Source organism: Ranitomeya variabilis, chromosome 7 (assembly GCF_051348905.1).
Source record: "Ranitomeya variabilis isolate aRanVar5 chromosome 7, aRanVar5.hap1, whole genome shotgun sequence".
NCBI classification, from domain to species: Eukaryota; Metazoa; Chordata; class Amphibia; order Anura; family Dendrobatidae; genus Ranitomeya; species Ranitomeya variabilis.
Window position 1 is genome coordinate 170,691,168 of NC_135238.1, and position 15,769 is coordinate 170,706,936.

The 15,769-nt window shown below is 38.5% G+C and overlaps 1 protein-coding gene across 2 annotated transcripts in view; it reads left to right on the forward strand.

Annotated features, from left to right (window-relative positions):
• The window catches only part of SPAG16 (sperm associated antigen 16), a 1,378,074-nt gene that overhangs the window by 1,042,864 nt on the left and 319,441 nt on the right, over positions 1 to 15,769 (forward strand). For both annotated transcript variants that reach the window (XM_077272256.1, XM_077272257.1), the window contains exon 15: positions 6,381 to 6,507. In XM_077272256.1, coding sequence (XP_077128371.1) covers positions 6,381 to 6,507 — 127 coding nt within the window. The remainder of the gene's footprint in view (positions 1 to 6,380; positions 6,508 to 15,769) is intronic.

The window sequence follows — 15,769 nt, forward strand, 5'->3', positions numbered from 1 at the left end:
CTACTGCTTGCCAAAAAGTCACACGCTTCTTCTGTGTACACTGCCTGTTTATCAACATACAAGAAAAATGTGCAATCAGTGGATTTATTTGAATTTGCATGTATGTCTTTAAAAACATGAGGCTTAGGTTTCATAGCTTCACTGTATAAATAGCCTCAAGACACCTGTGATAGCTGTCTTTCCCCATTCCCCATTTCCCCAAACACATGAGTGGTCTGCTGAGTGAACATATACCTCTATACATACCTGATGACACAAGATCCACCAATCACAATAGGTGATGTCACAGCTCCCCTCCCTTCATAATGACCTTTTCACATGCTCATTAGATGCTTAAATGCAAAAGATAGGGTTTGAGTCTGTTCATTGTGGCTAATGTATATGTGAATATCCTGGACCTGGAGCAGTAGGATGATGGATTCTAAAAATAAAAAAAATTGCAAGATTTATATTTTTTATTTTTAATAAAGATTACAATATAGAGAAAAAATAATTTTCATTTTTATAAATACATTTCAAACCTAATTTAAACAATTATTTTTTCTGAAGATACTTTCATTTTATTCTAAAGGGTCTGGAGAGTTTTGAATGTTAAAATTTGTGACCAATTTTCTGCATTATTTGATTGGATTGTGTCTTCCTGTTACAAGGGTTAATCTCCCGCAAAAATTAATATGTCCTTACTCTGAATGATTTTCCTTCATGTTCGGTTATCATTTAAAACCTCATTTTCTGTACGTGAGTTGGACGTAGACCAAGCAAACGTTTTGTATAGGATGCAATGACACCAGAAGCGGAGAAGTGTGTACTAATCTGTCTGGTTATTCACAATGGTGATTATCTGATAATTAAAATAATAATTTAGTCATTACAAAAGTCTCTAAATCTAAATAGCTTACAACATCTCAAAGGAAAAATATTCCTTTTATTACTGTGTATCTTCTATTTCTGCAAAACCTTTTGTATGTTTTGTCTTTCTAAGGGCAAAACAGCTTTATAGTTTTTTAAATTGAGCAATCTGAAATGACCTTAAAAACTTATGTACGGTATTGGCTGGGATCTAAGCTGTAGAGTTTTGTTTATAATCGGTAAATAGCTGGAAATTTGTATTTAGTCAGCAAATGTAAAATCCAGTATCTAATAACTCTGCATTAACATTTTTTCAGTTTTCACATGTTCAGCTTTTTCACTGTGTACTGTTTTATTCAAATTGTAACATGAAAATGATCAATTAACATGCTAGGTGATCATTGATAATTGTTATGCATCTCTGATTAGTACTTTGAGTGCTCATGGGTGAACTTTTCAGAATACACTGTTTGATTGGCTTATTACAAAAATGCCAATAAACCTGTAGCCTGGCTAACATGAATAATAAATAGCTGAACCAAATATTCATAAGTTAATGACTTGCAATACCATCAATATCCATTTGGTAATAAAGCAGCCCATTCTGGGTATTCATGTGTTAATGAGCCAAACTACAAAGGTAATAGGCATAGAGGTTGTATATTTTTTCCCTTTTTTTGCATTTCCTTCATATCTTCTGCATAGATATACATGCCGAAAATCTGCAACATAATATCAGACCAGTTAAATAGATGAGACATCAACAAATCTCATTTACACGTTGCTGAATATTTTGTTCGGAAATTGACAAGAAGTGCAGATTTTAACATTTGAGCATGTCAGTGCTCTGTGCATAATTCATTGCAGAATTTCTTTGCATTACAAATGGTCAAATCTGCGGTATAGCTGCAAAAAAATCTGCAGCACATTCTGAATGCAACAGGTTCTGATTTTGCTGTAGATATGCCGCAGATACACTGCTGAAAATATCCTTTACGTGAACATAACCTTAAGGATCATAGAGTAAAATGTTAGAAAAAAGACTGGAGCTTCAGTTTTCAATGCACATAAGCATTATAGAAATTATTACATTTTAGTAAATTCCTTTTTCGGAGTAATAACTAAACATACTTTTCAAGGTTTCTGTTGGTGTAAACATTTTCAGACTTAAGTGGATAAAAGCTCAGAATATGGAGTTATTGCACTAGTTCTTATAATTCTACCTATGATTCTTATGACTTATGGAGAACCTTACTGTAATACATCTATGGATGAGTAACATACCAATAGGCATTATGCTCCCATTGCATGGGTTTTAAAGAAGGCTAAACTGCAGAAAGGTAATGCACAGGGGTGTAACTATAATCGGTGCAGGGGTTGCAGTTGCACCTGGGTACTGGAGCCTAGTTGACCCAGAAGGTCACTTTTGCCCATATCAAAAGACTACTAATACTAACAACCAGTGATCGTTGAGGGCCCTCTTATACATTACAGTTCCAGACATACAGGGCCTTTTAATTTAGGGTCCAATATGCTAATTTTCATAGTCTTTACAAGGGGCCATTTCTCACAGGGTAATTATGTAGAGCAGCCTGAAGACAAACCTACAGAAAATCCCCCAGAGAGCAGAATTTGTCTACTTTTGACCAGGCAACAGGTCCTCTTTAATGCATTTGCCCACTAGAACCCTTTCAAAATGACCGAAGATTGATTCATAACATTAAAAATGTATCCTTACCTACTGGACTGGTACCATTCCTCCGCTCTGAGGCATGTGTCTCCCATTTACTTCTGACACAAACAATATCACAAGACTAGCGGTAGACGCGGGACTCAGAGTAGAGGAGCGGCGATTGCTCCAGACTTAAGTTTACACTTTTATTTTATTCTGTATTGCACTTTGGGGCTGTTCATAAGGAATTGTCAAACTGGGGACAAGCCCTTTAAGTCAGCCTAATTCTCTGATGTGCAAACAAAATAGGGGACTGGCTTAGCTATGGAAATAAGTGCAGTCCGCTGGCTCCCTTCACACTTTGTTCCAGTCACATGCCAACTCAGAAATTCCTATTTTGTATTGAGGACAGCAAGTAGCTGTGCGATGCAGCCGACATATAGGATGGATTGGCTACCATAGGATCCTGGTACTTGATCTAATGATAAGTAAATTAGTATATAGAATAACTAGAAATTTACATCTACTTGATGAATGTTTGGTCCCATGGAAAAACCCTTTTAATTCTTTATCTTCATCAGTATATAATCTTTAAGGCTCATACTTATTTGTGAGAAAAATGGACAAGTGCAATCCTATAAAAAATTGGATTGCTCTCTGCCTAATGTTATTCTATGATTCCCTGCTCATTGGCAATTTTTTTCTCAGCTCAGATCAGACTGAGAAAAAAATCGCCGCATTCTGCGAATGTCCTCATATCTCTGACGAACTCGCCAATGCAAGTCAATGGATGAAAGAAAAAAATTGTGCTTAGCCTCTGCTCTTCCCACTCATCCTGGTGCAGTGGCAAGTGGGGTAATTGGGTTGAGGTTGATGTCAGCTTTGAAATGGCACCTGACATTAAGCCAAAGGGTTAGTAATGGAGCGGCGAGTATAAGACACCCCCATTACTAAGCCAATATTCATGTTGTAAATGAAAATCACGCTGAATAAAGATGCTGACACCCTTATGTTAAATAGAAAAGCAAAGTTATACTCACCTTGACATCTAATTAACTGATGCCCACGTCCCCTGTAAAAGACCAAAAATAATAAACAACCATATCTCTCACCTTTCCAACATGAAGGTAATCCTCTGTTGCACATGTCCCCTGTAAAAAAAAACAAACATTTTCCTCATCTGTCCGATGAGACTATAATAGATTTGTCTCTTGACGAGCATAGCTCTGCTACATGTAGATGCCTTGCTTAACGGTGGCATGATGCAACTGTTAAGCCTGGCATAAAGCAGAGACACTCAGTTGGGCATGCTAGCGCAGCATCAGTGTATTGCGGTGTCGTGAGAAAGGTGAGCGAATTTCAGAGCCAATGAACTACATTCACCTCACTGACGTCAGTGCGAGCGGCGTGGGAAAGTTCCTCTGCTCATGCTGACATCAGTGAAGTGAATAGAGTTCATTGGCTATGAACTCTGCTCACCTTTCTCACAACACCGCTAGACACTGATGCTGCACTAGCACATGCAGCTCAGAGTCTGCTTGATGCCAGGCTTAACGGTTGCATCATGCCACCATTTTAAGCAAGGCATCTACATGTAGTAGAGCTAGACTCGTCAAGGGACAAGTGGATTATCATCTCGTCGGACAGGTGAGGAATGTGGTTGTTTATTATTTTTGGTCTTTTACAGTGGACATAGGATCCAGTGGATTAGTCATAAAAGTGAGTATAACTGCTTTTTAATTTTTATTTAAAACAGAGGTGTCAGTGTCTTTATTTCAATGAAATGACATTATTCTGGGTGTTTTTTATTTACAATATGACTATGGAATTACCAATGGGGACATTTTATAGATGCCTTTTCATTTCTAATCCCTGGGATTGATGTCAGGTGCCAATTCAAAGCTGATATTAACCCCAACCCTATTACCCTACTTGCTACTGCCCCAGGGCAAGTAGGAAAAGTGGAGGCTAAGTGCCAAAATTGGGGCGTTCTTATGGATGTGCCATTTCTGGGGTATCTGAGAGCTGATGTCTTTAGTCTGGGAGGGGGCAAATATTCATGCCCCCTTCTAAACCTATTAATATCATCCTGCAGCTGTCTGACTAGCATTTTCTGGTTATTATTTATAGGGGACCTTACATCATTTTTTGGGGGGTTACCCAATTAAATAAAGGCTAAGTATACAGCTGTGAGATGATATTAATAGCCTAGGAAGCTCCATGTTTATTACCCTCTTACCAGGCTTTAAACATCTGCCCCCAGCTGTCCACTTTCCCTCTGCTGGTTAACAAAATTTGGGGGGGTACCACTCCATTTTTTAAGTAATTGATTGATTTATTAATTAAATGTATGTACAGTAAGCTACACAAGCACTGTACCTATTATATACAGTATGTCACTCACTGTCAGGGAATAGGAAAGTTTGTATCTATCTATCTATCTATCTATCTATCTATCTATCTATCTATCTATCTATCTATCTATCTACAGTTCCGGCAAAAATTAAGAGACCATTGCAAAATGTTCAGGTTGTCAGGTTTTTCCCTTTATGGGTATATTTTTGAGTAAAATGTAAATTGTTATTTTATTCTATAAACTTCTGACAACATGACTCCAAATTTACAAGCGATAAATTTTGTATTTTTTTTCTCAAAAGGAGAAATAGTCAAAATTAAAAAAACATTGCTTTCAGACCTCAAACAATGCAAAGAAAACAAGTTCATAATAATTTAGAAACAACAATACTAATGTTTTAACTCAGGAAGAGTTCAGAGATCAATATTTTGTGGAATAACCATGATTTTTAATCCCAGCTTTCATGCGTCTTGGCATGCTTTTCACCAGTCTTTTACACTGCTTCTGGCGCAAAAATGTAAGTAGTTCTTCTTTGTTTGATGGCTTGTGACTATCCATCATCCTCTTGATTACAATCCAGAGGTTTTCAATGGGGTTCAGGTCTGGAGATTGGGCTGCCTATGATAGTATTTTGATGTGGTGGTCTCTTAATTTTTGCCAGAGCTGTGTATATTGAAGAATAGTTACTTTTAAAACTATCTTTAAATGACATAGAGAATTTACTCTATGTAAAAGCTAATGTTAAAATCGCATTGCATACGGATTTCATATGCATGTCATATGGTTGCTAGATGAGAAAAATTGCATTGTACTCGCATGACACTTGTTCGACATTTCAGGAACAACATCGGAACGATTTTATTCACGCTCATGGGTATGAGCCCTTAGGCTTTTTCTGCCATTCACCATATTATAGAGCACAATGATTTTAGATTAGAATATTTTCCTAAATTGCCATCCAATTTAATATGACATAATTTGTTTCTCTTGGATTCTGTATGGATCTGGCAAAATACCCCCTTGTGTATGCCTCTGTGAAATTGGCAGCATACTAATGTAAGATATGGGCCAATAGACTGGTGCGGGTGCCATATTACAGCTTTTTACAACTTGTACATAGTTGAAGTACGGTGGTGTGCATGAGGGATTACTAATTTGTATGATAAAAAGTGAAAAAAAATAACATTCTAGGCTTTTGTTGGCACCTTTCTAAATTTTTCTAATTTCTTATTTGTATTTTGCATCATTAAATTTACTATACTATTTACTACCAATCATTCTCTTTGAAAACCGCTCTATTAGATCACTCATGTGACAGAGATTAATATGTTTAATTTATACTCCATAAAAAGTTATGTTTTACGACTCATTAACCAAAATGTAGAATTCCACCGATAAAAATACAAATGTGACAGCTGCGGCTTGTTCTCAGGCTTCTACATCATCTCTGTCAGTAGTTTACTGAAATCTGTGGTTTGTAACAATTTCCTCTTTTTTTCTTAGGGAGACACAATTGCATCCTGTGATTCCTATGGTATTTTGAAGTTTTGGGATGTGCGGAAGGTATCAGCCATGTTATCAGTTGATGCAGGACCTCACCCTGGAAATCAGGTGGCCTTTGATCCATCAGGTAAATCTAATTTTTTTTTGTGTGAAATGCAGTGTTAGGTATTAAAACAGAATTATTTCAGATAAAGCATCAAATCCTCAATGTTTGCATATAACTTACATAGTGACATAGATTGAAAAAAGACCTAGGTCGATCAAGTTCAACCTTGTAACAAAAAGACTTGTATATCTTACAGTACCAAATAAAGTGAATAAAGATTCTTTAGTCTCAACCATTGTTTTTAGATTAAGCTAGTTATTGGTTATGTATAATAATCATATATAACACTTTGTGAATATACACATACAGTGCATGCTCAGCATAAATGAGTACACCCTAACAGATTTGTCAGAAAACCTTTAGGCTAAGATCGCACTAGGCATTTTTTAAGTTTTTTTTAATCTTTTTTTAATGCAAATGTTTAGCTGTGTTTTATAATACCAGCAAGGTCTATGAGATTTCAGAAATCTTATTCACAACCCTTGCTTTTTTTGTCATCAGGATTTTGTGCTTTGCATGGTTTTTTGCACAATGGAGTATGTCACTTCTTTCAGCGTTTTTTGGTGTGTGTTTTCGCATTTGTTCATCCATTGAAATGAATGAGTGGTGAAAAAATGCAGGTAATAGGTTTTGCTGAATTTTTTGTGCCAAAATCTGATTCTGTAAAATAGGACTTTTTTTCAACACCAAACTTTATCAGCAAGCACAAGAGACAAATCTACCATGCCAAAACCGAAGCAAAAAGCACAAGAAAAAACAAGGAAAGCATTCTTTTTTCTGTACCTTCTTTCCTGCCAAGAGATCAGGTTTTGCTGCACAAATAGAAGGCTGAAAAAACACCTAGTGTGAACTTACCCTAACGCTTCCTTTCAGAATCAACATTTTCATTGTGATGCGAAACTACAAAATACTGGGAGTATGAGGCCTTAGGAGCAAAGCTAAGGTGTAGACTGCAAAATTCTAATTAACAAGAATTTAACCAAAGGTAATTCAAATTATTCAGCATTATTTGTTATAAAAAGACATAACTCAAAAAAGAAAACCCCTTCATATTTCATGCTGTCAGCAATGGCACCACATAGAAGAGAAATGTCACAAGACTCGATAAAGAAAGTAATATCTTTACACAAGAAAGGTGAAGGCTACATGAAGGTCAGCAAACCTTTACATATCAGTCAGAATACTGTAGCAAAAGTGATACAAAAATTTAACAAACATGAGGCTGCAAGCATCACACAGAGATGTCCAGACGGGCCACTAAAGTTAACACCTAAACAAGAGAGTCTTCTGGAGAAAAGGGTTGAAGAAAATTGTCATGCAAGTTCACTGCAGTTAGCTAAAGAAGTAGAAAGCCAAACCAGGATGAGTGTTACCTGTGACCCAATACAGCGTACACTGCAGAAGAATGGCATGCGTCTGTGTCGTTCATGAAAGAAGCCTCTCCTAAAGCTCAAGCACAAAAAAGCCTGCCTACAATTTTCCAGTGTCCAAGCTGAAATATATGAAGACTCCTGGAACTCTATACTCTGGACTGATGAGACTAAGATAATTCTTTTTGGAACTGATGACTTCAAAACTATATGGTGTTGCAAAGGTGAGAAGTACAAAGAAAAATGCATGCTGCCTACAGTGATACATGGTGGTGGGAGTGTCCTTATGTGAGGCTGCACGAGTGCTGCTGGTGTTAGTCAGGGAGATACATTTCATTTATGGTATCATGAATTCACAGATGTACTGCTTCAATAGTGAAAGAGAAGATTCTACTATCATGCTGAGCACTAGGTAGACCTGCACTTTTCCAACATGAAAATGATCTGAAACACACATCTAAGGCCATTGTTACATTTCTGAAGAAGAACAGGTTGAATGTAATTCAGTGGCCAAATATGTCACCTGATCTGAACCCAATCAAACACCTATGGGCAGTTCTGAAGAAACAAGTTGTTATCACTTTCCATCCAGCATCCAGGCTCTAACAGAGGTTGTACATAGAGAATGAAAAAAGATAGATGTTGCCAACTTGTTCATTTCATGCCTAAAAAAAACTTGGCGCTGTCCTTAAAAATCAAGGAGTTCAAACAAAATACTAGATATATTTGTTTTAATGTAGGATGTATTCATTTTTGTTTCAACTAATTTGGGTATAACTGAAGATTATGTAATGAAAAGTCATATGAAACTTACTTTCATGTTATGGGTTAAAAAAATGTTCTATGAAATGTAGTTGTGTCAAAATTTTGGAAATTGTTCTTGTATTCAGTAAGATATTAATTAAAATCTTAAGTTTCAAAGGGGGTGTACTCATTTATGCTGAACACGGTATATACATATATACAGGGTGGGCCATGTATATGGATACACCTGGTTGGGACATGTATATGGAAACACCTAAATAAAATGGGAATGGTTGGTGATATCAACTTCCATCTTGTGGCACATTAGTATATGGGAGGAGAAAACTTTTCAAGATGGGTGGTGACTAGTGTTGAGCATTCCGATACCGCAAGTATCGGGTATCGGCCGATATTTGCTGTATCGGAATTCCGATACCGAGATCCGATACTTTTGTGGTATCGGGTATCGGTATCGAAACAACATTAATGTGTAAAATAAAGAATTAAAATAAAAAATATTGCTATACTCACCTCTCCGACGCAGCCTGGACTTCAGCGAGGGAACCGGCAGCGTTGTTTGCTTAAAATTCGCGCTTTAACTTCCTTACTTGAAGTCCCGGCTTGTGATTGGTCGCGCGCCGCCCATGTGACCGCGACGCGACCAATCACAGCAAGCCGTGATGTAATTTTAGGTCCTTCAGGATTTTAAAATTACGTTCCGGCGTTGTGATTGGTCGCGTCGCGGTCACATGGGCGACGCGACCAATCACAAGCCGTGACGTCACGGGAGGCAGGACACGCGCGCATTTTAAAATGCGCGCGTCTCCTGCCTCCCGTGACGTCGCGGCTTGTGATTGGTCGCGTCGCCCATGTGACCGCGACGCGACCAATCACAACGCCGGAACGTAATTTTAAAATCCTGAAGGACCTAAAATTACGTCACGGCTTGCTGTGATTGGTCGCGTCGCGGTCACATGGGCGGCGCGCGACCAATCACAAGCCGGGACTTCAAGTAAAGGAAGTTAAAGCGCGAATTTTAAACAAACAACGCTGCCGGTTCCCTCGCTGAAGTCCAGGCTGCGTCGGAGATGTGAGTATAGCAATATTTTTTATTTTAATTCTTTCTTTTACACATTAATATGGTTCCCAGGGCCTGAAGGAGAGTTTCCTCTCCTTCAGACCCTGGGAACCATCAGGAATACCGTCCGATACATGAGTCCCATTGACTTGTATTGGTATCGGGTATCGGTATCGGATTAGATCCGATACTTTGCCGGTATCGGCCGATACTTTCCGATACCGATACTTTCAAGTATCGGACGGTATCGCTCAACACTAGTGGTGACCATGGTGGCCATTTTGTAGTCGGCCATTTTGGATCCAACTTTATAAATGGCCCACCCAGGTGTGTCCATATAAATTGTCCACTCTGTATATATTTTTATACACACTGTATATACATATATATATATATTCATTTATGTATGTATGTAATCATTACCTGTTAAGATGCATTTATAGCTCCTAACTGAGGCCATTAAAAAGCTGCTGATCTGCCGACCAGAAGTCTATGTTAGTTAATACGCTCATTCTATGTGAAAGAAAGTCAAGGTTTTCACCAGCATTTCTCCTGTTCACACATGGTGGTGTGTGGCCGATAGCGATTATTTTAATGACAGTATGAATGATTCAATTACCCGATGAACGGGTGTTTTACTTATTCATCGAGTGATTGCCGGCATGTTTACACAAGTTTATTGTATACATTCTACTTTGTCTAAAGTTGGCTATGATTCAAGGCAATCTGTTTCTTTTTTTACGATTTTGCAATTGTGATATTTTAGTTAAAGAAATATAGGATGATATCACAGTGCAATTCATTTATCGCTGTACATAAACGGTGCATATCTTTTACTGTAATAAAGCTCCAAGTCCTGGTTTCTGTTATTCCTGGCAGTTGGACCTCTCAGGTCATTAATATACACGCTGCAGGATTTTTCAGCTAGTATCTCTGGGATTGGTGATCTTTAAACCTTGTCATTTGAAGGTCAAAAATTCTGATTGATTTCACAGTACATCTGAATAGCTGTGAGAACATTATTCTTTTTTTTTTGTTATTGGATCTTTAAAGAAATAATGACATTGGACTGTAGTTATGGCAGGTTACAAGCACAAATCCAGTACAGCTGTCACAGTACTACAATAGGTTGCAATCAGCCTAGGCATCACCACAGTATATATAAAAAAGATGTGAATATAAAACCAGCCATAAGTTTAGGTACATATATATACAGTGGGGGAAATAAGTATTTCCCCCACTGTGTATATATATATATATATATATATATATATATATATATATATATATATATATATATATATATATATATACATGAAAAGTCTCTAATTTTAAGGGTGGGTTAATTTTAACATTGAGAGGTAGAATATCCAAAATGAAATCCAGAAAATTACATTGTATAAATTAAATACATTTATTTGCATTTTGCAGTGAGAAATAAGTATTTGATCCCCTACCAATCATTAAGAGTTCTGGCTCCTACAGGCCAGTTAGATGCTCCTAATCAATTCGTTATCATTGAAACTGAAAAAAATAAAATATGTTAAAGGAGGTAATTTAAAGCTGCCAAAATAAATTATTTTAACTGGACCAAATAGGTACTGTAGCTGTTCACATGATATTTAATAGCCGTAAGGACTTTCGTCCACCAAAATAGATGTTTTGGCTAAAGGTCTCAATTTTGTCCCCAACACCAATTTCAGTTTATTTCAGACCATTAGAGATGTCAATAAATTTACCTGGCTTATTACGGTGAAAAAACATTTTTTCCAGGATGATCAAACAACTATGCCTGTACAAAGAACATTACTGGAATCCTGTGATATTTCCAAATTTACTCCAAAGGAGAACAGGAGGCCTTCTTAGTACTACAGTCCCTTCAGGGTCCTCCCAATTGTGAATCGTCCATCAGTGACAAAGACATAAGGGTCACTCCCAATAATCCAACATATTATCCTTTACAGTCCAGGGTACCCCGTTTAAATCTATTTCAGTCTTTAATCGAACATGATCTCAAAGAATTACACCAACGCAGGGGATTGTCTAACACTTATAGCAATTTCACCAGAACAGAATCTCCGGCTGTTAGAGATCTACAGGCTAACTTAGGTCTCACAGTCTGTCAATCCGATAAGGGCGGTTGTGTGATCATGATCCTTGATACTTCACTTTACATACAATTGGTTAACAACATTCTTGCTGATACATCTACTTATAAAGCCATGTTCACACTTTGCGGTTTTTACCGCGGATCCGCGGCGATTTTGATGCTGTGGGTCCGCAGCAGTTTCCATTGCGTTTACATTAACATGTAAACCCTATGGAAACCGCAAACCGCAGTGCACATGCTGCGGGAAAAAACGCGCAGAAACGCAGCGGTTTACAACCCGCAGCATGTCACTTCTTTGTGCAGAATCGCAGCGATTCTGCACCCATAGAAATGCATTGTTCCGCTTACTTCCCGCATGGGGCTGTGCCTACGATGTGGGAAGTAAGCGGATAATGTTCGGTTGCTACCCGGGGTGGAGGAGAGGAGACTCTCCTCCAGGCCCTGGGAAGCATAAATAGTGTAAAAAAAAAGAATTAAAATAAAAAATGATATATATATATATATATATACTCACCTCTCACGTGGCCGTCCAGTCTCAGTTGCTGTGCGAGCAGGACCTGAGATGACGCCGCGGTCACATGACCGTGACGTCGCGAAGGTCCTTCTTGGCACAGCATCTTTGGAACCGGAGCGCCGCGTGCAGCGCCGAGGAGATTGGGACGTCAGAGGGTGAGTACATAACCAATTTTTATTATTTTTAACATTACTATTGATGCTGCATATTGCTGCATATGCAGCATCAATAGTATAGGAGTAATCCCGCAGGGGAAATCGCAAAACAAACTGTGATAAATCTGCAGGGATAACCGCAGCGGTTTTGCCCTGCAGATTTATCAATTCCGCTGTGGGAGAACCCGCAGAGCACGCCGCAAAGTGTGAACATGGCCTAAATCTCTAGCTACTGATCCAACAACCAGTTTTAAATGCACGTTATCCAACTTGCTATAAGAAGGCATACACTCTGGTGTCATTACTTCTAAACTCCATAGGTGGCTATTACTGGACTTCCCGATACTCCCCATTTTTCGTGGGCTCCCTAAAACTCACAAGGGTGTCTTCCCTCCCCCTCTACGCACCATCATCTTGGGCATAGGCAGTCAAAATGAAAATTTAAGCCAATGGCTTGATGAGCATCTTCAGCCTTTAATTAGTATTACTCCCGGGTTACTTAAAAGACACCACCACGGTTCTTCAGGCATTTACCACATTTGAATGGCATGATAATCTATCTTTTATAACCAGTGACGTCATTAACCTTTATTCTACCATTCCTCATCCTCTGGCCCTTACGGCTAGTAAATATCATCTGGACAGCTGTATTGCCTATTCTGTCCCCTTAAAATCATTTATTTTGGCTGCTTTAAATTACCTCCTCCAACATAATTTTTTCAGTTTATATGATAATTTTTATTTCCAGGTACCAGGTGCTCCAATGGGCTCTAAGTTTTCCCTGTCCCTAGCAATTCTTTATATGTCCTGGTGGGAGGAGAAACATTTTTATGGACAAGAATCCATTTTTGCCGCATACCAAATGGTTTGGGAAATACAGTACAGACTAAAAGTTTGGACGCAGCTTCTCATTTAAAGATTTTTCTGTATTTTCGTGACTATGAAAATTATACATTCACACTGAAGGTATCAAAACTATGAAATAACACATGTGGAATTATATACTTAACAAAAAAGTGTGAAACAACTGAAAATATGTCTTATATTCTATGTCCTTCAAAGTAATAATAAATAATAATAATAATCTTTATTTTTATATAGCGCTAACATATTCCGCAGCGCTTTACAGTTTGCACACATTATCGTCACTGTCCCCGTTGGGGCTCACAATCTAAATTCCCTATCAGTATGTCTTTGGAAAGTAGCCTCCCTTTGCTTTGAAGACTGCTTTGCACACTCTTGGCATTCTCTTGATGAGCTTCAAGAGGTAGTCACCGGGAATGGTCTTCCAACAATCTTGAAGGAGTTCCCAGAGATACTTAGCACTTGTTGGTTCTTTTACCTTCACTCTGTGGTCCAGCTCACCCCCAAACCATCTCGATTGGGTTCAGGTCTGGTGACTGTGGAGGCCAGGTCATCTGACATAGCACCCCATCACTCTCCATCTTGGTCAAATAGCCCTTACAGAGCCTGGAGGTGTGTTTGGGGTCATTGTTCTGTTGAAAAATAAATAATGGTCCAACTAAATGCAAACCGATGGAATAGCATGCCGATGCAAGATGCTGTGGCAGCCATGCTGGTTCAGTATGCCTTCAATTTTGAATAAATCCCCAACAGTGTCACCAGCAAAGCACCCCCACATCATCACACCTCCTCCTCCATGCTTCACAGTGGGAACCAGAGTCCATCCGTTCACCTTTTCTGCATCGCACAAAGACACGGTGGTTGGAACCAAAGATCTCAAACTTGGACTCATCAGACCAAAGCACAGATTTCCACTGGTCTAATGTCCATTCATTGTGTTCTTTAGCCCAAACAAGTCTCTTCTGCTTTTTGCCTGTCCATAGCAGTGGTTTCCTAGCAGCTATTTTACCATGAAGGCCTGCGCACAAAGTCTCCTCTTAACAGTTGTTGTAGAGATGTGTCTGCTGCTAGAACTCTGTGTGGCATTGACCTGGTCTGTAATCTGAGCTGCTGTTAACCTGCGATTTCTGTGGCTGGTGACTCGGATAAACTTATCCTCAGAAGCAGAGGTGACTCTTGGTCTTCCTTTCCTGGGGCGGTCCTCATGTGAACTAGTTTCTTTGTAGCGCTTGATGGTTTTTGCCACTGCACTTGGGGACACTTTCAAAGTTTTCCCAATTTTTCAGACTGACTGACCTTCTTTACTTAAAGAAATGATGGCCACTCGTTTTTCTTTACTCAGCTGCTTTTTTCTTGCCATAATACAAATTCTAACAGTCTATTCAGTAGGACTATCAGCTGTGTATCCACCAGACTTCTGCTCAACACAAAGGATGGTCCCAACACCATTTATAAGGCAAGAAATCCCACTTATTAAACCTGACAGGGCACAACTGTGAAGTGAAAACCATTTACCTCTTGAAACTCATCAAGAGAATGCCAAGATTGTGCAAAGCAGTCATCAAAGCAAAAGGTGGCTACTTTGAAGAACCTAGAATATAAGACATAATTTCAGTTGTTTCACACTTTTTTGTTAAGTATATAATTCCACATGTGTTAATTCATAATTTTGATGCCTTCAGTGTGAATGTACAATTTTCATAGTCATGAAAATACAGAAAAATCTTTAAATGAGGTGTGTCCAAACTTTTGGTCTGTACTGTATGTGGATGACGTTTCGCTAGTTTGGGAGGGTCCCATAATACTTTTGAGGGCTTTTTATCGTATATCAATTCGAATTACCTTAATCTGCGTTTTACTGTTACCTGCCTTTCTTCTCAAACGCCCTTTCTGGATATTATACTAAAGGGAAACTCTATGACCAACAGCGTTGAGACATCATTATACCGTAAAGATGTGTCAGGTAACACCATTCTCTTCTCAAGCAGTTCTCACCCTCGCCATGTCACCCACGTAATTCCACAAGGTCAGGAAAGCGCTATTATCAGCAATAGGTTAACCACTCAGGGCTATAGTCATTCTAACATTAAAAAAGTCTTCACAAAAGTGTTGTAACACCCTAGGGCGGGTTTATTAGCCAAAAATATCCATTTATCACGATCACCAATATCCGATTACTTTTTCTACAGCCTTCAGTACACAATTTCATGACATCAAGAAAATTATACTTATATACTTCACAAATGGGTGTAGAGTAGTAGCAAGAAGGGGTATCACCTTAGGAAACATGCTATTTCCCATGTTGAAGACACCCTCTTGTTCTCCAACTTGGTTAAACATCATGGGCTTCTATAACTGTGCTGGCTCAATATGTAATGCATGTCGTTACACCCTGGAGAAAATACATACATTTACTATTCCTCCAAACATTCCATATATTATTGCTTC